This window comes from Rattus norvegicus, chromosome 9 (genome assembly GCF_036323735.1).
Source record: "Rattus norvegicus strain BN/NHsdMcwi chromosome 9, GRCr8, whole genome shotgun sequence".
Classification (NCBI taxonomy): Eukaryota; Metazoa; Chordata; class Mammalia; order Rodentia; family Muridae; genus Rattus; species Rattus norvegicus.
In genome coordinates, this window is record NC_086027.1 from 120,705,655 (window position 1) to 120,730,814 (window position 25,160).

Here is a 25,160-nt window from a genome sequence, read left to right on the forward strand (position 1 = left end):
ATTACACCAGACTTCTCACCAGAGACTATGAAAGCCAGAAGATCCTGGACAGATGACATACAGACCCTAAGAGAACACAAATGCCAGCCCAGGTTGCTGTATCCTGCAAAACTCTCAATTAACATAGATGGAGAAACCAAGGTATTCCATGACAAAACCAAATTTACACGATATCTTTCTACAAATCCAGCCCTACTAAGGATAATAAATGGTAAATCCAATACAAGGAAGCAAGCTACACCCTAGAAAAATCAAGAAACTAATCATTTTGCAACAAAAGAGAAGACAAGCACACAAAATCTCACCTCCAAATACGAACATGACGAGAAGCAACAATCACTATTCCATAATATCTCTCAACATCAGTTGACTCAATTTCCCAATTAAAAAGACACAGATAACAAACTGGACACATAATGAGGACCCAGCATTTCTCTGCCTACAGGAAACACACCTCAGAGACAAAGACAGACACTACCTCAGAGTGAAAGGCTGGAAAACAACTTTCCAAGCAAATGGTCGGAAGAAGCAAGCCAGAGTAGCCATTCTAATATCGAATAAAATCAATTGTCATCCAAAAGTCATCAAAAAAGATAAGGAAGGACACTTCATATTCATCAAAGGAAAAAACCCACCAAGATGAACTCTCAATCCTAACTATCTATGCTCCAAATACAAGGGCACCTACATACATAAAAGAAACCTTACTAAAGCTCAAAGCACACATTGCACCTCACACAATAATAGTAGGAGATTTCGATACCCGACTCTCATCAATGGACAGATCATGGAAACAGAAATTAAGCAGAGACATAGACAGACTAACAGAAGTTATAAACCAAATGGACTTAACAGATATTTATAGAACATTCTATCCTAAAACAAAAGGATATACCTTCTTCTCAGCTCCACACGGTACTTTCTCCAAAATTGACCATATAATTGGTCATAAAACAGGCCTCAACAGGTACAGAAAGATAGACATAATCCCATGCGTCCTATCAGACCACCACGGGCTAAAACTGGTCTTCAATAACAATAAGGGAAGAACACCCACGTATACATGGAAGTTGAACAATGCTCTACTTAACGATAACCCCAATCTAGATAAGATGGATGAAGCAAAGAAGTGCAGGCCGACAGGAACCGGATGTAGATCTCCCCTGAGAGACACAGCCAGAATACAGCAAATACATAGACGAATGCCAGCAGCAAACCACTGAAGTAAGAACGGGACCCCTGTTGAAGGAATCAGAGAAAGAACTGGAAGAGCTTGAAGGGGCTCGAGACCCCATATGAACAACAATGCCAACCAACCAGAGCTTCCAGGGACTAAGCCACTACCTAAAGACTATACATGGACTGACCCTGGGCTCCAACCTCATAGGTAGCAGTGAATATCCCAGTGGAAGGGGAAGCCCTTGGTCCTGCCAAGACTGAACCCCCAGTGAACATGATTGTTGTGGGGGAGGGTGGTTAGGGGGGAGGATGGGGAGGGGAAGCCCGTCTAGAAGGGGAGGGGTGAGGAGTTAAGGGGATGTTTGCCTTGAAACCGGTGAAGGGAATAACAATCGAAATGTAAATAAGAAATACCCAATTTAATAAAGATGGAGAAAAGAAAAATCTCTACTAGTGTTTACTGAATTACATTCTGATTCTACCAGCAATTTTTATATCATTAAATAAAAGAAACAGATTTAATAGAAAAATTGAATTGCTATTTTCCATATTTTCTGTGTTTAAAGATGTAAATGCATACAATAGAGATAGTGACAAAGCTTAGACCTGTGTGCCTTACATTTATACAGTTCTTTAAAAACACTTAAATTGTCAATATTATCTGTAGGTGCAAAATTTCCAATCAAGTGGACAGCTCCTGAGGCTGCGCTTTATGGTCGATTTACGATAAAGTCAGATGTGTGGTCATTTGGAATTCTACAGACAGAGCTGGTAACAAAAGGAAGAGTGCCGTATCCAGGTGAGCTTGCGTTTCTCTAGCTCTTTAGTATCTCAGCATAGATTTTAATCAGGGATACACTCATCAAAAATATGAGGGAGAAAGACTATCTCTTTTTTCCCACCCCCTTTAATTGGGTGTGTAGCAGTTCATGAGAGCTAGAATCCTTGAACACACTCAGGAAGTATGCCCTGTATTCTGTAAGGTGTTTTCAAAAAAGCCTTTCATATGTTGTGTTGTTCAGATCAGAAGCATATCTTAAATATTGAGGTTACTTTTGCTCCCCCTCCCCCAAGTAATTATTCTCTTCTAGAAGTGTGACATTCTATACTCAAAAGTTTGTCTTGAAAAGAAATGTTTCCTCTTTATTAAGAAGGAAAAAACTACTCTAAAAATTTCTTCTTTTTTATGTCTATTTATATAGGTTTGAGAGAGCAAGAAGAAATTTTAGCTTAATTGAAATTCAGCTATAATTGATTATTTCATCAACCTCTTACCTCTCAAACTTTGTCAGTAAAGGTATCCTAGTAGTTGAGTAGTGTGAAAATGTAGAAAATGCAGCTTTCAAGAATTGCTATGCTGATCTGTTTCATGCCATTCCTTAATGCTTGAGCTGTAGTTGTAGTGGGGCTATATTCTGTGGTTCACATCCTTTCATTGTGCGCTGACACATACAACGCTCCTCACTTAATGGTCACTCCTCATCACCCTGTCCCGTAAGATTCTGCTTTTGTCTGAATCCGAGATCAACTTTCTTTTTTTAATTAAATTTGTTTTCATACAATATATTTTTTACATTTTTTTCTTCCCATTATCCTCACCCCTCTACCCACCCATCTTTGGTTTTTTTTTTTCTCCCTCTGTTTCAAAATACAGAAACTCACAAAATAAAAATCAAAACAAATACTTAAAAGACCAATAAGACCAAAGAAATAAAAAAGTGCCACACCAGGCATGGTGCATACCTTTAATCCCAGCACTCAGTAAGCATAGAAGTGGGCGAATCTCTTTTTAAGTTCAAGGCTAGCCCAGTGTACAGAGCTAGTTCCAGGACAGCCAGAGCTGCACAGAGAACCCTGTCTTGAAAAACAACAAGAACAACCATGAAAGTCCACAGAAATATTAAGTTCTTTTTGTGTTGACCAGCTACTCCTAGACATATGGTTATACGCCGTATAGGAATGTGGTTAATATACCAAGTGACACTCCATTAGGGAAACCTAATGTTTCTCTTTGTCAGTAGGTTATACGTTGCAAATACCTCAGTGACTAGGGATAGAGCATTATGCCTAATTTCCCCTTTCAGTGCTAGTTACCCATTGAGCTTGAACCTTTACAGATCTTGTGTATTACCAAAGTCTGTGTGTGTGTATGTGCATCAGTCCTGTTGTATCTAGAAGACAATGTTTCCTTGGAGTCAACTATCACCTCTACCTTTTACAATCTCTTTATGTGTAGACATGGATCCCTTAACCTTGAGGAGGACTTTGATGAAGACATCCTGTCTTTGTTAGGGTTTATATTGCAGCAACGAAATACCATAACCAAAAAGCAAGCTAGGGAGGAGAGGATTTATTCAATTTAACTTCCACATTGCTGTTCATCACTGGAAGTTAGGACAGGAACTCAAACAGGGCAAGGACCTGGAGGCAGAAGCTAATGCAGAGGCCATAGAAGGGTGCTGCTTACTGGCTTGTTTCACATGGCTTGTTCAGTTTGCTTTTTTTATAGATCCCAGGCCTACTAATCCAGGAATGGCGTCACCTACCTTGCCTGGAGTCTCCCCGATTAGTCACTAATTGAGAAAATTCCTTAAAGCTGGGTCTCACAGAGGCATTTCCTCAACTGAGGCTTCTTCCTCTCTGATAACTTCAGCTTGTATCAAATTAACACACAAAACCAGCCAGTACACATCCCATTTAGGACTGAGTTTTTCAGAATCTCTCAGTCTCTTCACGTTTTCTAATTGTGGGACTCTGTGTTAATTCTCATCTTTTACAAGAAGAATTTTCTCTGATGGCCTAAGAGGGTTCTCTACAACAGTGTACTCATATAAATAATAATAATAAAAAAACCCACAAAACAAAACAAAGAAAAAAAAAAAGAGGGTTCTCTAATATGACTTAAACACTGATCTATGAGTGTAGCAGTATGTCGTTAAGATTTTTTTACTGTGTTCCTTTAGCCAAATAATAATAGTTTTTCCTGAAAGTCCATTGTTCATCCATTCTTAGTTTCTTGGCTACTTTAGCAGTGTCAGGTATATGTTCCATCTCTTAGAGTATGCCTGAAATCCTTTCAGAACGTGTTTGGTTGTCCTCATAACACTTGTGGCACTATTGCACCAGTCTTTCTTGCTGGCAGATTGCTGTTTAGGTAGCTGGGTGATACTGATGATTTCTCTTCCGGTGCATGCAGCATTCCAGCACCATGAATGCTAATCAGTAGCCATAAAGTTTCGTAACAGGCACAGCTCACCTTCTCCATGATCTATGTCATTAGTAAATGTTGCCTTCAGCAATAGACCCTTACCATCAGGTTGTAGAGAACAACCAATAACCTTGGCAGTAGCCTGTAATGTTTGACAGTGGGGTTTCCATGGGACCCCTTTTGTAAACAACAAGATGTTACCCATTTTTGGCACTGGTAGTTTTATTTGTGTGGTATATCATGTCTAGTTGATGTCTCCCCTAATATTTGGTGACTATTTAAATTCTTATCATATATGAAGACTTCAATTCCACATATGTACAGACACCTGATTTTTTTTTAAAAAAATCCAAAAATATAAACAGCATCTTCAGGTTAACGGTGTTAGTCATACTGGATGGCTCCATGTAGAAGAATCCAAATAGATCCATATATACCCTGTACAAAATTTCTCATGGGTCAAGGACCTCAACAGAGCAGATATCTGTAGAAGTTATATCTAATTCTTCCTCCCAGCCCCATGCTCCCAGAAGCAAGACTCAAATTCAAAATATATTTACAAAATGCCTTGGCATAAGGCCATTTATTCTAATATACATTCTGCTACATGGCTGTTTACCTGTACCATATATCTGTCTCGTTACATCTTCCCAGGCAAATCTCCCGTGCCTGGCACTGTCCCAGAATCCTTTCTGCCTCTCAGATGTTCTACCACCTGTTTCCTACCTAAGCCATAGGCCATCAGATTCTTATTGACAGGTGCCACATCCATACAAACACAAGGTATTCTCTCTACAGATACCCTGAATCTGGTAGAATAGTAAGTAGGGAAAAGGCTTGAACTCATTGGCACAGGAAAAGACTTTCTGAGCAGGGCACCAATAGCGTAGGCCCTAAGAACAACTATTAATACGTGGGAACTTCTGAATCTGAAAACCTTCTGTACAGTAAGGACACAGTAGTGATTTTAATACATATATCAATGGTTCTTCTGATTGCTCATGGCTTGAGCACTTTGTCTGTGATCCTGTCATTTCTTGTACCTTCAACCTTAACAATACCAATACCTCTCACTAACACAGTTTGATGTGCCCCTTATTCTGACTCCTACCTTGAATCTTTTCAGCCTTCTCTACTCCAGCTTTATCAATTTAGATACTTCTAAGATCTTTAATGCATTGGTATCAACTTTGCCAGACCCTCATCTTCTTCAAAAAACCCCTCTGTTCCTTAAACTGCACAGTCAAGCAGTATGATCACTCCCTTGAGTTTATTTTGTCCTTTTGTCTTTCTTTACTTTATTGCTACTTAACAAAATTATAATGCTGAATAAAATCTAGTTTGCCCTCAGTATATTTTAACGAGTCCTATATTTATATCACATTTCTTCCTAACCTTTTCTCAGTGGACATACTGATGGAAGTCAAAATGAAGACATCAGTTTTTGTTTGTTTGTTTTAACTGAACAAAGGAGAAAGAAGTGTAATGAAGAACCTGTAAGAATGGAGCTGATTAATGAGGTGGACTAAAGTCTCATTAAATAGCCAACTTTATTCAGCACCTCAGACAGTTTGTACTCTGAGGGTTAAGAAACGCCACATGAGTAAATTCTCATGAGTTCAAGCTGTATAAGATTTCTATAGAGGCATAAAGAGGATAGTTTAAACATCTTACTGAATTACAGCAGCAAACTGAAGAACTATCTGAAGTAAACTCAAGTCCTATGCTATACCTAGGAGGAGCGCAAAACCACATTCCAATAATTAGTTCATGTTTTTCAAGAAACTGAGCACACAAGACTTGTTTTCTTGGAATGTTCTCACAAGCACTCAGAATTCTTCTCACATGACACTATTCCTGGACTGTGATTCTGCAACAGTGCTCACATAGAAAAGGCAAAATTAAAAGCTGAAGTCTGATCTTGCCAAGTAAGAGCCAGGTGATTTGACAGTACATTTACTGTTAAAATCTAATATTTTTGAGAAAAAGAAATCCACCATGTGTAATTCAGAATGTCAACATTGTAAGACATAGTATCTGCCTAGGAACCCCAAGATCAAGTTCTCAGCACAAAGGACATTTATTTGCCTCAGTGGAACAGAGGGCAGGGAATAAGAGACAGGCAAGAGATTGAAGAGAAGGAGAAAGGGGTATTTGTCCTGGAGGACAAAGGACTGCCTCTGAATAGAAAGACAGATGTGGCCCATAGGCAAATGGAGACTTATAAAGGTAAAGGAGGAAACTCCAGGTTAGGATAAGGTGTTTAATTTTAATTGGGTGTGTTCATTAGGTGAGCCAAAGGAGACTTTTGATTGCTAGACTTCAATACTTTGAAAGCTGTACCTTGGAAGTCAGCTTTAGGACAAGGAAGTGGCTAAATAAGGGAATAGACCTTAGTGGCTAGCTTTTGGTATATAATCTAAGGGTTTTTAAGAGAAGGACAAGGCCTGCCAGAGCCATGCCCACCATGCACAAGCTGGCCAGAGTCCCTTCAAACATAAAATAAGTCTATTGGTACAAAATTTTGCATTTTGTGAAAGAAAAATAAAGCCACAGTTACTTATCGCAGTGATTCTCAACTTTCTTTCCTTTTCTTTCCTAATGCTGTGACCCATTAATACAGAATTCTCATGTTGAGGTGACCCTAAACCATAAAATTATTTTTGTTGCTACTTCATAACTCTAATTTTGATGTTGTTATTAAGTGTAATATAAGTATTTGATATCAAGGATCTCTGGTATATGACCCTTGTGAAAGGGTTGTTCAACTTCCAAAGAGGTCGTAGTCCACAGATTAAAAATCCACTGATTTAGTGGGAGGGGGAAAGAGCCAACTCAGTTACTGTGAAATGACAGCGTGACCGAGACCAAGGCAATTCTTACAAAAAAAAAAAAAAAACACTTAATTAGGGACTTGCTTACAGTCTTAGAGGGTTAGTCCACAGTCCTCAGGGCAGGGAGCATACAGACCTAGCCCTGAAGTCATAGCTTAACATCCTGATGAGCAAGCATCAAGCAGAGAAAGAAAGAGGAACATTAGGCCTGGCATTGCCTTTAAAACCTCAAAGCCCATTCCTAGTGACATACCTCCTCCAACAAGGACTAATCCTTTCCAAACAATTCATTTAACTGGTGACTAAGCATAGTTGAGCCTATCTCATTGAGGCCATTCTCATTCAAATGCCCACAAACCAGCTGTAGTTGTGTGTGCTTTAATCTCATTGAAAATCATTGTTGTAAGACAACCAGTATTGTCTTATCACATTTAAAAATAAATTGGGAAGGAAAATCAGATGGATCTTTGTGAGTTCCAGCCAGCAGAGAACAAAGTAAGACCATGTCTCCAAAAGATAGATAGATAGAAAGATGGATGGATAGATGGGTAGGTGGTGGATGACTGATTCAAGAATTGAACATTATTGGACCCTAAAAAGAATACCAATTATAAACTTAGTAAACAACCTCATATTAGTCCATGGGTGTGGTGGTGTGTGTGTGTGTGTGTGTGTGTGTGTGTGTGTGTGTGTGTGTGTGTGTGTGTGTGTGTGTGTGGTTTGAGGCAGAGTATTCTTGTATAACCCAGGCTTTCCTTGATCTTGCTATTTAAAATTGTCAGGCTTGCCAGAACTTGAAGTGCTCTTCCTGCTTTGGCCTCCAAAGTTTTAATGTGGTGTTGCACACCTGTAATCCCAGCAATCAGAAGTCAAAAGCAGAAGGATCAGAGGTTCAAGGCCACCTTAGGTTACTCAACAAGACCCTGTCTCTAAAAAATAAATATCATGTAAGAAGTGTAAAACAGTATGTGAAATTAGCACATTATATGGTTGTGGAAAATTAATATATTAATAGGTTCATTCCAAGGCAGTGTGTAGATTAAATACATGGAGAGAAAATGGACTGTGTATGAAATAAGTGGAACACGGTGAGAAGGTCTAATTTCTCTCTACGTAGAGTTCCAGGAGATGGGAAAGTGGAACATTAGCAAGCATTGGTGGAAAAGGAATAGCCAGTTTCCTTAAAACTAGTTTTTGTTAGCTCACTGAACTTGAAACAAGATAAAGAGAATCCAGTGTACTTCAATCAGGTATATCATGACCACATGATAACAATTAAAGCCAAATAGCCATAACAAGGTAGTATATACTTGCCTTTTCCTCAGTGTATATAGAAGCCAGAGACAAGTGACGTATCTTTATTATTTTTAGTTTTTTTTATTTATATGTATGTATGTGGACATACAAGCCACAACACATGTGTGGAAAGATCAGAGGACAACTGCTAGGAGTTAGATCTCTCTACTATGTAGAGTCTGGAGCTCCAACTTAAGTCAGATGTGGTAGCAAGGCATCTTTACCTATTAAGCTACCTTACCCAAAATTATGTCTTCAAAGCAATTGGGAGAAAATCATTGTTGTAAGACAACCAGAATTGTCTTATAACATTTAAAAATAAATTCAATGAGACTGGAGATACGGCTCCATAATTAAGGCACTGGATTCCATTCCCAGCATCTACATGGCAACTCCATGGAACAATTCCAATTTCAGGAGATGCAGTGTCCTATTCTGAGCTCTATGCACATTGTGTGCATGTGATACACAGATATATGCAGGCAAAAATGCCCATTCACATAAAAGTAAATCTTTAAAATATAAAAAGTAAAATAAAATAAATTCCATGGCAGTAACACAAAGGTCACAGAGCATAAAATAATAGTAGGTAGATAGTTCTGAGTTTCTGTTACTATTTAGAGATTATAAAAATACTTGTTTACAGTTAAGCATAAGTCCCAAAGAATTATACTGCAATTCTAGTAGACTATGGCTAAACTGGTAGAAGACTAGGTACAGAGTAGATTACTCACTTGGCATGCAGTAGACCATGGATTTGATCCCTAGCACAAAAACAAAACCCACTAGAATGTAATGATGAACAGGGCCTGCTTAATCAGAATAAAAGGAGAACAAACGAATACAGGGGACAAACATAAATAAGTGGGATGATAACCTGGAGTGGTGCCGAATGCCTTTAACTACTAGCACTCACTCCAGAGGCAGAGGCAGGTGGATCTTTTGAGTTTGAGACCAGCCTGGTCTACAGTGTGAGATATAGAATAGCTGGAGCTACACAGAGAAACTGTCTTTTTTTTTTTTAAGGATGATAATTAAACTGTTAAACCTGTGTCCATAATTACATTGTGTGTAACTATACTAAACATTCCAAATACAATACAACCAGATTTTAAATGTATATATAAATGCTATATTCTTATTATACCCCTGTTATTCCTCTTATTACTTCTGAGGCAGTGCCTCTCCTTGTATCTGGGGCTCATGTTTTGTTGTTATTTCTTGACCAGGCTAGCAAACCCCAGAAATCCTTCTATCTCTGCAACAACCCTCATCCCTGCCCTTGGAGCTGGGATTAGAGGCATGCATTGGTTAGCCAGTTTGTTACAGGATGCTGGAATCCCAACTATGGTCCTCATGACTACGTGGAGATTTAACCATTAAGCTATCTTTCTAGCCTCTATAGTACTATTTTAAGGGATATACTTTAAATATATAAGCTATACAAAACCAAAATGATTAAAATTCAGAAGGTGAAAAGACATACTGTGCAAAATGCTAACAAAGAAAAAAAGGAAAAAAGCCTGCAGCTATGGATGTCACAGCAAGAACTATTACTAGAGACATAAGATCATTAAATAATGATAAAAGGGTCAGATGAACTAGGAAAACAAAACTTCAAACATGAATATGATTAATTGCATATCTGCAAATATAATACATAAATAAATGTTCAAATAAGAAGCAGACTATAAACAATTCATAGATTTTCTTTTTATTTTGGCAGGGAAGTGCTAGGGATTGAATCTAGGGCCATGTGTGTGCTAAGCCAGCAGCATTTTTACCACAGAACTATGATTCCAGTCCCAGTTTCCCAGGCTTCAAAACAGGATTACTGAAGAGGATCCACTTGTAGCACCAACAGTTTCTATTTGCTACTATTATTTTTTACATAACCTCAACAAATTTAAACAATAATGAAATACTTAAATGTAAATGTAATATTTATGTAAAGCCATTACTGTTGACTTTGAGTATTAAGAGTCTTCATCTGAGGGGTTGGGGATTTAGCTCAGTGGTAGAGCGCTTGCCTAGCAAGCGCAAGGCCCTGGGTTCGGTCCCCAGCTCCGAAAAAAAGAAAAAAGAAAAAAAAAAAAAAAAGAGTCTTCATCTGGGGGTTGGGGATTTAGCTCAGTGGTAGAGCGCTTGCCTAGCAAACACAAGGCCCTGGGTTCGGTCCCCAGCTCCGAAAAAAAGAAAAAAAAAAAAAAAGAGAGTCTTCGTCTGTTTATTTTAGAACAGGTATGAAAGAATTGAGTTCCTCCCATGATTGGAAGTTACATCTTACTGAGAATCTTAGAAACACTTTTGTAGGAAATGGTTATCTTTCTGAAGATTGACTGGAGGCCACTTCTACCATGTTTTACTTTTAAATCTTTTGGCATAAAAACTTATCAATAGTTCTGATTATCAGAAAATACTGAAGGGTTGAATCTTGTACAAAAGAGTTGTTAGGAATTAGGACTGAAGTATATAACAGTAGTGAAGCATGTGATCAGTATGCGTAAGGTTCTGGGTTCAGAGACTGAAAGGATGGCTTAATGGTGAGCAGCGTGCTCGCTCTCGCTCTCTCTCTCTCTCTCTGTTTTCTGAGACAGGGTTTCTCTATGTAACAGCCCTATCCTGGACTCACTTTGTAGACCAGGCTGGCCTCAAACTTAAATAGATCTTCCTGCCTCTGCCTCCTGAGTCCTGGGATTTTTATTCAGTCCAGTTTATGGAATGGTGTTGACCACAATTAGATGGGTCTTTCCCCCTCAAATAACCTACCCTAAATAATCATATGTGTGTGTGTGTGTGTGTGTGTGTGTATGTGTGTGTGTGTGTGTGTGTGTGTGTGTGTGTGTGTGTGTGTGTGTATGTATATATATGCATGCCTAGGGGCTATACTTATCTAAATAATCCTTCACAGGTATGTCCAGGGGTTTTTCTCCTGCATGATTCTACCATCACAGTGAAACAGTGTCTAGAAGAGAAATTTAGGAAGAGCCCACGTGCTAACTTGAAACAGTGTACAATAAGTCATCAGTCATTGGGGGGAGCTTACAAAGGAATAAAAGAAATTAAATCCAAACAGGTGATAATAGATGAAGAAACTCAGGTTAATGATTTGACATACTTACATACACAAAAAATAGAACTAGTATTCTCTCCTAGTTCAGTTATCATTCATCATTACTCAAATTGGGGTTATTAAATGGTAATAGAAAATACCAATACCTTAAATAGACCCTAAATTTTCAGTCGTATTTCATTGGCATTTGAAGGTACTGTGTTATAAGTAAAAGTTTAGATGGAATGAAAAATTGGTCATTGTCTTAGGGTTTTATTGCTATGAAGAGATACCATGACTGAGGCAACTCTTATAAAGGCAAATATTTAATTGGGCTGGCTTCAGTCCATTATTAGCATCATGACAAGAAGCATGGCAGACATGTGCAGGCAGACATGGTGGTGGAGGAGCTGAGAGTTCTACATCTTGATCTGAAGGTAGTAGGAGATTATCTTCCATAGGCAACCAGGAGGAGGGTCTGCTCCACACTGGGTGGAGCTTGAGCACTAGGAGACCTCAAAGCCTGCCTCCATGATGACAAACTTCCTCCAACAAGACCAAAGCTCCTAAAGTGTCACTTCCCCTGGGCCAAGCATATTGAAACCACCAGTCATATTAAAATACATATTATTATTTCTTAACTTTTCTTTATTGATATTAAATTTTAATCTATTATCTTTTGAAAAGATGCCTTTTTATAAGATAAACTTGATATGTCTTCCGTTAGTGAGTAGGATATTTACTCTCTCTGGGTATTTGTGGCCAGGACTGAGGACTGTTGTTTTTAATGCTTGAGTCTTGACCTTAGGTATGGTAAACCGAGAAGTGTTGGAACAAGTAGAGCGAGGGTACAGAATGCCCTGCCCTCAGGGCTGCCCAGAATCCCTCCATGAACTGATGAATCTTTGCTGGAAGAAGGATCCTGATGAGAGACCAACATTTGAATATATTCAGTCATTCTTAGAAGACTACTTCACTGCTACAGAGCCGCAGTACCAACCAGGAGAAAATTTATAATCCAAGTAGCCTGTATGCACAGATCTGCCAAAACGTAAAGACCTTGTGTGAGTTCTTCCTGCACAGGAATGAGAAGATACTCTTCACTCTGCATGTTTCTTATGGTAAACTGGAATTTCAGATACGGTTACACAAAACCACTTCTTATTTCCTCCAAGTGTTAAACTCTAAAATACCAATGATGCATCTTACGACTTACTTCAGGGTCCAGAGAAGTAGAGCTAGACATTGTGACTGTGGGCGATGGCATGGTAAGAAAGAGCAGCAGGACTAACTGCTTGCTAGTCATTGCCTTTTCTTCCCCAAACTCAGAATTGCTAAGAGAAAACTATTTATTGTGATGTACAAAACTTGGCTGTTAGACCACAGTAAAATCTACAATCAAAGAACTTCATGGGACCAAATAATTCCATTCCAGTTTTTAAATTTTTCTAGAATTGTTTTCTCAAAAGTTTTTTCTGTTTTGTTTGTTTTGTTTTGTTTTTTCCCTGTTTAATAATCAGCATGCAGTCTTATCAGAGGCTTCCTTTTGTGTGAAAATAGGCCAAGTCTTCCAAATGCAAAGAAATCAATTATAAATAACATCAAAAACTTAATTAAATGTTAGACCACAGCCATAGAATTTAGAAGCATAATACAGTATGTTCACACTTTGTCCATAGAACTGGAAAGCAAAAAACAAAACAAAACAAAAACCAAACAAACATGTTTCACATCAGTCATGTCTTGAATTGTTCAGCTTTGAATAATGAAGGTAACCAGGAAGTGGATTAATCTTTTACAAAGATGTATTGATTTTTTTAAAGGTTATATACACTTGAAATTATACTATAAGTCCAAAGGAAAATCTTATTTGCATAGCATAAAAATAAAAACCTAACATTTAAGCAATCAATTTTTAAAAAATAAATGGAGTACTATGAGATGTTGCTGGTATGTTTTTATGGTTATGGGCTCTACAAATAGAAAACATCGCTAGATCAGGGACTTGAATGCACTTTGCTTGTATTGAGTATAGAATAGGAGAGAAGACAGTGTATTTTAAGAAATATGAGAGAAAATAATGTGAAGGTTCTGCAGGCATTGGGATGGGATGGGCGTTTGATGTTGGTGTTACGGAATTACAACATGGCTCTCTGGCACTCAGAGCTCCTCATTAGCTGTTTTCTTAGACTTTCAAAGTTATAAAGTATGATTGCAAAACTAATTTTCTTATCATATATACTAAATAAGTTTTACTTCCTTAAAATAGTGAAGATAAGGCTTTACCCTAATTTCAGTGGCCCAGCTTTTATACAGAACCTTTTAGAACACCAAGTTTCAAATCCCTGTTTGAAACTTTATTTACATTTCAAGTATACTTGGAAGGTTATCATATTTTCCTTTTATAATATAATTAATTTGAGGAAGAATACTTATTCTGAGTAACCATAATTTAAAGGGGGGAATTTTTGCCCACTTAAAGTGCAGAAGTAAAACATTTAAAATGAGTTTTTCTAACTCAGAAATTATGAAATATTAATTTGAACTGAGTACTATTAATGGTGTAAGGGTCTAGCAAGAGAAAAATGGAGTGTGCTCAATGAAATAAAAGTCTAATATTTATGTTTTTAAATGCTGTATTTTATAGTTACACTTTAAGGCATTGTATCAAGCTCTCTTTATTTTCAGAATATAATTTTAAACTACCATCAGTAAATGTAAAAGAATGTGTGCCATGGTAAGCATGTTCAGATTTAAACCTTTTTACATGTGACATGTGAATGTCATGCAAACTGGCAAAAGTTCTGGTACTAAAAGTTGTATTTGTTTTTCTTCTACTTAACCTATTCAGTACTGAATCCTCTGCCAAGAGGGTCTCCTGGAAAAACTGGGTCCTTATTGCCCTGATGTCTACAGTCTATGACATGAATGTTTTAAAGGGCTTCATGTGAACTATGGTATTATAGTTTATCTAAGCATTCTTTAAAGGGTCATAAAATTGTGTTTACTATTGCTGATCAGAAAAATAAGGCAGGAAAAAATTGATGGCATTCTTTAGATTTTAACTAAATGGAAGGCAGTCCCTTATAATAAAAATTGTATAGTAAGTATGCAACACTAACTTAATGTGTTTTCAGTTTAAATTGTTATGTATTTTTTAATTATCAAGAAAAAAAACAGTTTTGTACATTTGAAGATTTTTTTTCAACAGCTTTCATCTGTATTGTCTTAACATGGAACTTTAACACCCTTACCAAAAAAGAAAGTTGGCAAAAGCAGCCTTCTAGCACAAACACTTTTTTAAATAAATAATGGTAGCCTAAAACTTAATATTTTTATAAAATATTGTAATATTGTTTTGTGAATAATTAAAATAAAATTCTTTGTTGAATGCATCTATGTATCTTTTCTGTTGCTGTTTATATTTCGTTAATTTTGTAAATATTGACATATTCTGAATTTATTTTTCCATCAGGGAGATAATGTTCAGTTAGAACTTGAAAATCCTAAACAGAGTTAAAATCAGCTCTTCTTAAATTTAGAACACCATTGAATTTATTTCACATGATCAAGTCCTTGTGTCTAGTAAATAACATTTTCTAAAATTGTATCAGCAAATACTGTGACTGTATCACAGGGAAACCAATGTGATTTCAGTGAAGCTATTTAGGATATTTAGGCAATATGAAGGATGTAAAATAGAGCAGCCACTCTAGGCCATTAGGAACTTACACACATCTCTATGTTTTCTATAATTCTCTTTTCAAAGGTTTAATGAAAATAAAAATTTAAATGTCTAGCCAAAAGCCCTTGTAATTTTCGGTACTTTAATTCTGTTAAATCCCTTTTACTAGTACTACTACTACTTCATGTAAAATTGTTTCCCCTTTTCATAATTTCTTAAAAAACATTTCCAAATAACAGTAAATCAGTACAATGCTTTCTTCCATGCATTACGTGTGTAGTATATTAACAATCCTGTGGCATACATACTTCTAACGCCAACACTTGAAAGGAAGAGGCAGGCAAGTCTAATTTCAGAACATCCTGGTCTACACAGAGAGTTCCAGTCCAGTTAGGACTACACAGTGAGCCCCTGTCTTAAAAAAACAATTTTTTTCTAGTTTCCTGATTAGCTTTTAATGCTATATATACTTGATTGACATTTAAGTGGTACATTTGTATTGTGCCAAGTATATTCCTTTTTATTCTTAGAAAATATCTGCCACAATATTAAAAGTTCATATCTCCTATTTTATAGTTTATACTCTTTGTTTTTAACATTTTGATTCATTTAGAAACTACTGGACTATAAAACATGGCTTTACTGTTTGTTGTCTCTTATTTTCCTGGGGTTTCCCAACACAGTGTAAAACCAAGTCAGTTCTTGTCTTGTCTGTGCAAATCTTAACTTGGATCTTAGTGGTATAGGAAGATGCCTGTTATCACACATCTGTGATTCCGCTGTTATCAGAATATCATTGCAGAGCTCCAGTGTTCTCTGGAGTAACAAAACTTACAGAATGGATCTATATATAGGAAGAGGATTTATTAGTTGACTTACAGGCTGTAGTCCAGCTAATCCAACAATAGCTGGTAATTTCTGGATTCCTGAAGAAGTAGGCTTAAATGCCAGTGAAAGAATGGACTTGCTCGCAAGGTGAGTGCAAGCAGACCAAAAGCAAAAGCTCCTTCTTCCATGTCCTTATATAGGTTTCTAGTAGAAATTGGCCCAGATTAGATCTAGATTAAAGATATGGATTAAAGATATTTTTCCTATCTCAAGATCCAGATTAAAGGCATATCTCTCTCTTTCCAGCTCAAAGGTTAAAGGACTTGTTTTCCTACCTCAAAAATCCGGAGATTATATGTAGTCAAATTGACAGCCAAAAATAGCACTGGCTATTAATTAACACAACTAAAAAAAAAAAAAAAAGCTAGTGTGTAAATAGACTAAGACTGCACCCAGCCCTTGTCTCAATAATGGGTTTTGTTTTGTTTTTGCCTTTTTACTGTTGCTTAAACCAGGGCTGCTTAAACTTTTTCCATTTGTGACTCCATTTTGTCTAAAAAAATTCTACAGAACTGTGGGTAAAACTGATAAGGTCATAAATTTGTTTTGAAATAAGTATTGAGGGCTGGAGAGATGGCTCAGTGGTTAAAACACTGACTTTTCTTCCAGAGGTCCTGAGTTCAATTCCCAGCAACCACATCGTGGCTCACAACCATCTGTAATGAGATCTGATGCCCTCTCCAGGTGTGTCTAAGGATAGCAACAGTGTACTCACATAAAGTAAATAAATAAATCTTAAAAAAAAAGAAGTGTTGAGTATAATTTTACCATTTATTACAGATAAAAAATCAAATTTACATACTAATGAGATAGAGGTACTCTCTGTGTATATGTGTGTTTGAATACAGGATCTCACGTAGCCCAGGTGGTCCTAAACTTACTTTCTTGTAACTGAAACTGTCTTGGAACTGCTACTTCCACATGCCAAGTGCTGGGATTACAGGCATGAGCCAACACAGCCTGCTGTTTTTTTATTTTTACCCATAGAATTTAATGATTAAATATTTGATACTGTACAGTGTAAGACATCTCTGGGTTTTTTGAGTTGGTCAGTATTTGATTTTATAATTGTCAGTGTTTAGAACGTCACTCTACATAAATGCATTGTATGAAATGGCAAAAGTTTGTTTAAGGCCATTTTAGGACTATGGAAACTCCAAATCTAAGGTTAGAAGTCTTTGAACAATACTTTCCTTATGAAATTCAAGTCAGCAACACAAACAGTGATTCATAAAATTAAACATTAATACAATCTAAATATCTAAAGATAAGTTTTATATTTACATACTGAAGAATGGTAGCAAAATACTAAAGATATTTGTTTTCCATATTTCTATATTTAAGTCATATTTCTATAAGAGCATAAAACTATGTACAATAGAAAGATTGTGTAATATAAAATAATCTCTAATTGCCTGAGGCATTTTAAGCCTATGTCTAGCGTTTCATAAGGTAACAACATGGGCTGTGCAAAATGCATGTGTGTTTAGAACCAAGACGGCAGTAAAGTCATGCCAGAAATGCCTCCAAACTGGTGTGTGTGTGTGTAGTGATAGATGGATGGATGTGCCATACATAGTATTATTTGACTAGCTATCAAACTCCGGTAAAGAATGGAGTATTCATGGAAAATAAGTAGGAATTGGGAAATGCTAAGGAGAAATGAAACAAAAAGTCTAGAAACTATATGTTATTTAGGGTAGGGGTTGTTGTATTTTCACCTTTCAAAAACGAAAAAAAGGTTGGGATCTGGAATTGGTACCAAGAGCCCTCAGACAAACAACCTGCCTGCAGACAGCTGATCTACCAGGAGCACTCTCCTTTCTAAGCCCAAAGGTTCACAGGCCCACAGGAGGGACAAGCTCCAGTCAGAGACAGCAAGACCAACTAACATCAGAGATAACCAGGTGGCCAGAGGCAAGCACAAGAACCTAAGCAACAGAAACCAAGACTACTTGGCCTCACCATAAGCCAGTTTCCCCAACAAGCAAGGCCTGGATACTCCAACACACTGGAAAAGCAAGATTTGGATTTAAAATCACTTCTCATGATGACGATAGAGGACTTCAAGGACATAATTCCCTTGAAGAAATACAGGAGAACACAGGTAAACAAGTAGAAAGCCCTTAAGGAAGAAACACAAAAATCCCTTAAAGAATTGGAGGAAAACACAACCAAACAGGTGAAGGAATTGAACAAAACCATCCAGGATCTAAAAATGGAAATAGAAACAATAAAGAAAGCACAAAGGGAGACAACACTGGAGATAGAAACATAGGAAAGAAATCAGGAGTCAAAGAGGCAAAGATCACCAACAGAATACAAGAGATCAAAGAGAGAATCTCAGGAGCAGAAGATACCATAGAAAACATTGACACAATAGTCAAAGGAAAAGCAAAAAGCTCCTAAACCCAAAACATCCAGGAAATTTAAGACACAATGAAAAGACCAAATCTCAGAATAATATGTATACAAGAGAATGAAGATTCCCAACTTAAAGGGCCAATAAATATCATCAACAAAATTATAGAAAAAAAAAAAAACTTCCCTAACCTAAAGGAAGAGATGCCCATAAACATACAAGAAGCCTACAGAACTCCAGACAGTCAAAACACCAAATACACACACAAACACACACACACACACACACACACACACACACACACACACAAGAGAATATTAAAAGCAGTGAAGGGAAAGGGCCAAGTAAAATATAAGAGCAGACCTATCAGAATTGTACCAGACTTGTCTCTAGAGACTATGAAAGCTAGATGATCCTGGACAGATAGTATACAGACCCTAAGAGAACACAAATGCCAGCCCAGGCTACTATTGAGAGTAAAACTCTCAATAACCATAGATGAAGAAAACTAAGATATTTCATGGCAAAACTCAACATTTTTCCACAAATCCAGCCCTACAAAGGATAATAGATGGAAAACTCACAACACGAAGGAAACTACACCCTAGAAAAAACAAGAAAGTAATCTTCCTGCAACAAACCCAAAAGAAGATAGCCACACAAACATAATTCGACCTCTAACAACAAAAATAACAAGAAACAATCACTATTCCTTAATATCTCAACGTCAATGAATTCAATTCCCCAATTAAAAAAAAAAAAACAGACTAACAGACTGGATATGTAAAGAGAATCCAGCATTTTGCTGCACACAGGAAACACCCCTCAGTATCAAACACAGATACTACCTAAGGGTATAAGGCTGGGAAAATTTTCTTCAAAGAAAATGGTCCCGAAAAACAAGTTGGAGTAGCCACTCTAATATAAAAATCAACTTTCAATCAAAAGTTATCAAAAAAGAAAAGGAAGGACACTTCATACTCATCAAACGAAAAAAATTACCAAAATGAACTCTCAATTCTGAACATCTATGCTCCAAATGCAAGTGCATCCACATTCATAAAAGAAACTTTACTAAAGCTCAAAGCATACATTGCACCACCCACAATAATAGTAGGACACTTAAACACCACTCTCTTCAATTGACAGATTGGAAACAGAAACTAAACAGACACAGTGAAACTAACAAGTTATGAACCAACTGGATTTAACAGACATCTATAGAACATTTCATTCTAAAACAAAAGAATACACCTTCTCAGCATCTTATGGTACCTTCTCAAAAATTGACCATATAATTGGTCACAAAACAGGCCTCAATAGATACAAGGAAACTGAAATAATCCCATACATCCTATCAAATTACCATGGACTAAGGCTGCTTCAATAACCAAAAAAAAAAAAAAAAACCAGAAAGCCCACATGCCCACATACACATAGAAGGTGAACAATGATCTACTCAGTGACAAGTTGGCCAAGGAGGAAATAAATTCAAGACTTTTTAGCATTTAATGAAAATGAAGGCACAGCATACCCAAACTTAAGGGATACAATGAAAGCAGTGCTAAGAGGAAAACTCATAGCTCTGAGTGCCTCCAAAAAGAAACTGGAGAGAACATACACTAAGAGCTTGACAGCACACCTGAAAGCTCTAGAACAAAAAGAAGCAAATTCACCCAAGAGGAGTAGAAGGCAGGAAATAATCAAGCCCAGAGCTGAAATCAACCAAGTAGAAACTATACAAAGAACTATACAAAGAATCAACAGAACCAAAAGCTGGTTCTTTGAGAAAATCAACAAGATACATAAACCCTTATCCAGACTAACCAGAGGACACAGACAGTGTGTCCAAATTAACAACCGGAAATGAAAAGGGAGACATAACAACAGAATCCGAGGAAATTCAAAAAAATGATCAGATCCTACTACAAAAGCCTATATTCAACAGAACTGGAAAATCTGGAGGAAATGGACAATTTTCTAGACTGGTACCAGGTAACAAAGGTAAGTCAGGATCAGATAAACCATCTAAACAGTCCCATAACTTCTAAAGAAATAGAAGCAGTTATTAAAAGTCTTCCAACCAAAAAAACCCAGGACCAGATGGATTTAGTGGAGAATTCTATCAGACCTTCACAGAAGACCTCATACCAACGTTGTCCAAACTATTCCACAAAATAGAAACAGAAGGAACACTAACCAATTCATTCTGTGAAACCACAATTACCTTTATACTTAAACCACACAAAGACCCAACAAAAAAAGAAAACTTCAGACCAATTTCCCTAATGAATATAGATGCAAAAATAATAAAATTCTCGAAAAGGGAATCCAAGAACACATCAAAATGATCATCCATCATGATCAAGAAGGCTTCATCCGCGGGATGCAGGAATAGTTAAATATATGGAAATCCACCAATGTAATCCATTATATATACAAACTAAAAGAAAAAAAAACACATGATCATCTCATTAGATGCTGAGAAAGCACTTGACAAAATTTAACACCCCTTCATGTGAAAAATCTTGCAAAGATCAGGAATTCAAGGCCCATACCTAAACATAGTAAAATCAATGTACAGCAAACCAGTAGCCAACATCAAACTAAATGGAGAGAAACTTGAAGCAACCCCACTAAAATCAGGGACTAGACAAGGCTGCCCACTCTCTCCCTACTTATTCAATATAGTACTCAAAGTCCTAGCCAGAACAATGAAACAACAAAAGGAGGTAAAAGGAATACAAATTGGAAAGGAAGAAGTCAAAATATCACTATTTGCAGATGATAGGATAGTATACTTAAGTGACCCCAAAAGTTCCACCTGAGAACTACTAAGCCTGGTAAACAACTTCAGCAAAGTGACTGGGTATAAAATTAACTCAAACAAATCAGTAGCCTTCCTCTACACAAAAGAGAAACAAGCCGAGAAAGAATTAGGGAAACGACACCCTTCACAATAGTCTCAAATAATATAAAATACCTCGGTGTGACTCTAACCAAACAAGTGAAAGATCTGTATGACAAGACCTTCAAATTTCTGAAGAAAGAAATTGAACATTTCAGAAGATGGAAAGACCTCCCATGCTCATGGATTGGTGGGATTAATATAGTAAAAATGGCCATTTTGCGAAAAGCAATCTACAGATTCAATGCAATCCCCATCAAAATTCCAACTCAATTCTCCATAGAGTTAGAAAGAGCAATTTGCAAATTCATTTGGAATAACAAAAAACCCAGGACAGTGAAAACTATACTCAACAATAAAAGAACTTCTGGGGGAATCACCATCCCTGACCTCAAGCAGTATTACAGAGCAATAGTGAAAAAACCTGTATGGTGTTGGTACAGAGACAGGCAGGTAGATCAGTAGAATAGGATTGAAGACCCAGAAATGAACCCCCACACCTATAGTCACTTGATTTTTTTTTTGACAAAGTACCTAAAATCATGCAATGGAAAAAAGCATTTTCAACATATGGTGCTGGTTCAACTGGAGGTCAGCATGTAGAAGAATACAAATTGACCCATTGACACAGTGCTGCTTGTCACATCCCCACAACAGCTCTTTTGAATGATACCTAAGGATTAATATAGACCATATCCATTTCCTTTGCTCTTTGTTTCTACTTTTGTTTCCTGTGTGTTTTCTGCCCTTTTGATTTTTTTAAATGTAACTGTATTTTCACTCCTTTCTGAGCTTTCCAGTTACATTTTCAATATTGCCCTACAATTGAATTATATATTAGTCTCAATGTCTTACTAGTTGAACTCATCCTAGAACTTCTCTTTTTTAGCTTTAACAGGAGTAGATAATTCCTGCTTGCCTCATTAGGGGTTGTTGGGAGTTTTACAAATGATACAGCCATTCTTTACACTGTGTTACCAAAATTATCTATTCTGAGACAGCCTTTAGGTTTTCACTTGGGTCATCAATTACAGCTGGACCTTAGCAGTTAACTTTCAGATCTTGAGGCAAATAGTAAAAACAATTAATAGGCTGGTTTTCCAAGAGAAAGACAAAGGAAACATAGAAAAGTTTTCCTGGCCTACACACCATTTTAGGAGAAAGAAGTTAAGTAGTTGGTAATGTTTAAAAAAACAGTAGTTACATTAACATTTTCATTTCAGACTTTTGGAAATTTTTCTGGAAAAAGAATGGCAACCTGGTGCTTAAATTTCCACAGGACTAAATCAGTTGGAGGATGTTACTTGCTTGTTTAAAAAAAAAAAAAAAAAAAAAAAAAGCAGGTGCCCTCAGTTGTGCTCATACCATTTGGGACTTCATTTTGCTTCAAGGCAAAACAAAACAAAACAATTAATCAATTGAATTAATTAAAAGAATTAATCAATGTGGATTATGCTCATGCTTCCAGTCTCCCTGCGGGACCCATGCTACCGCCCCTAACTTTATATGGGCTCGGGTCTTCACATTCGTTTGGCAAGTGCTTTAGCTACTGAACCATCTCCCCATTATCAGTGAGTCTCTAAATAATATGAAAATACATGTATGTGTAAACTTTGAGTCAGGGAACGTGGAATATGTCCTCAGCGCTCTGTTCTCAGATGGACCCTGTGTAGTCTCCCCAAATAAGCCTCCACATTTGCAGGAAGGTCCCAGCTTTGATGCTAAGGCATTACCACTTGACTGACTTTGTGGCCTTGGGTAAGACACTTAACATCTCTGAATTCACAGTCACACTGCGCCACACACAACGTAAATATCTTTCCTCCCACCAATCTTTCACAGCTGGGCAGATGAGAGATAATTTAAAGCAATTTGCATCGCAGGAATGTGATCGATTTATCATATGGTGAAGAATAGGATCACCTTTAAAATTTCTTTTTGTGTCTATCTGAGGGCAGTCCCTCAGTTGTGACTCATGTGACATGCTTGGTTGCAGGTGTCTGTACTAACTCACAAGCAAGGAAGGGTAAATGAAGTCCCAAGTGGTTATGAGCACAATTGTGGGCATCTGCACTTGCTTTTTTTTTTTTTTAAATAACAAGCAAATAACATCCTCCAGCTGATTTGGTCCTGTGTGATGAAGTTCGTACCCATAAACAAACTTTAACAAGTTTGTGCGGGGCAGCAATCACAACTCTGCGCTGCCACACGCGGGCCATACCTGGCTTCCCACTGCTGTCCTCCTTGGAAAAGCCAAGCTGGTTCATTGGGGGCCGCACTCCTGCCTAGAGGCTGGCGATCCCATGTGTCATTTTCTGAGATTCTGGGATCCAGGCGCCTGGCTCCGGCAGGCTTGAAATCAAAGAACAGGTGTGCGACCACGCCCCCAGAGAACCGACCAATCATCACCAGAACCCCACCCCTACTCCGGCCTCCCACAGAGCGGCTGAAGACACCGGGCCAGGTCCGGGGCTCGCGAGGCCACCCACGGCTCCAGCCGCAGGCTCCCCAGTGCGTTCGAAAAGGAGCGCGGCAGGATCTGCGGGCTCTCGGTCCATAACCTGCGCTTTTCTACATCGCTAGGTGGTCACGGCTCCGGCGCCACGGTAAGCGCGCGGGCCACAGGGTTCACAGGAGCGAGGCGAACGGCCACAGTGAAGTGAAGAAGGACTAGAGGCAGAGCAGAAGCCTCCCTTAGGAGCTGGAGTAGCCAGCACTTGCTACCCACTCGGGGAGGGGAGGGGAATTCCTTTTCCTTTTGTTTCTCTTTTTTTTCGCCTTAGTGTTTTTTGTTTTTTTTTTTTAATAAGAATAGAGTTTATTTAGGACATGAGAAAGGGGATTGAGAACGAAGTAGAGGCAGGGAAAGACAGACAGACAGACAGACAGACAGAGAGCGAGCGCGGGCGAGCAGTCAGGAATACATGTGGAGAGAAGGGGGAGGGGAAGGGGGGAGAGGGAAAATGGGGTCAGGGATTGAGAAAGAAAAAGGCAGAGAGAGTAAGAGTTTCGCCTTAGTTTTACAACTCAGGTTTTCCTAGAAAGGGTAGAATGCAGAGGACCAAGACCAAGGTTTGGTTGAGTCCCCACCAGCGAGGCAGGAGAATGCAGTGCTAGCTATGTCCTTGTGGGGCAAGTGATGGGGACCAGGAACTCCCAGGCTGGGAATGTGGGGTGATGATCCTGCCTCTGCCACAGCTCACTGAGTGACTTTGTGAAGACTCCGCCTTTCTGCTACCCTTTGCTCATCAGTGGAATGAAAGTGTCACAGTCAGGCTATGAATCCAAGTGTCTAGCGACGGTGGGTCACTTGAGAGGGCATTCCTGTGAAGTCAGTGTACCTAAAACTTAACATAAAGAGTCCTATCTATGTCTTAAGAGAGGAAATAAAGGAAGGGCGTAGATTTGGGCTCCCTCCTCAGTGCTGACGGCCTTTCTTGCTAGCTGAGACTGTTAGAGTCATCTGGCTGATGCCTAACTTAAATGATGTGTTGAAGTCTAGTCTTGTCAGCCGTGAGTGTCTCCTGGCTCTTCCCGATCCACCCATGAGATGTCACACTAAATTACCAAGAGTTGCATCCGTGCAGAGTGAATGTATGGAAGCCCAGGATCAAGGAGCATCAGTGTTAAGAGTCATGGTTACCTGTCCCCAAGGAAGAGAAATATGGTCAGGGAGTCATCCCCAGGAACTATAATTTACAGTGTAACATTTTACCTGCAATTTTCATTTAAAAACGGGCTCTCAAAA

At 38.0% G+C, this 25,160-nt stretch overlaps 1 protein-coding gene across 14 annotated transcripts in view; it reads left to right on the top strand.

Moving 5' to 3' along the window:
* Yes1 (YES proto-oncogene 1, Src family tyrosine kinase) overlaps positions 1-25,160 on the top strand; it is a 107,224-nt gene that overhangs the window by 58,998 nt on the left and 23,066 nt on the right. For 9 of the 14 annotated variants that reach the window (XR_010054569.1, XR_010054570.1, XM_063266654.1 and 6 more), the window contains exon 11: positions 1,847-1,978. Coding sequence is in view for 12 of the 14 variants with exons in the window: in XM_063266654.1 (XP_063122724.1) it covers positions 1,847-1,978 (132 nt within the window). In the remaining 2 variants the exon portion in view is untranslated. Of the gene's footprint in view, positions 1-1,846; positions 1,979-12,377; positions 14,965-16,751; positions 16,889-25,160 lie in introns of those variants that run through there. The other 5 variants (XM_063266657.1, NM_001398585.1, NM_001398584.1 and 2 more) reach the window with 2 other exon arrangements.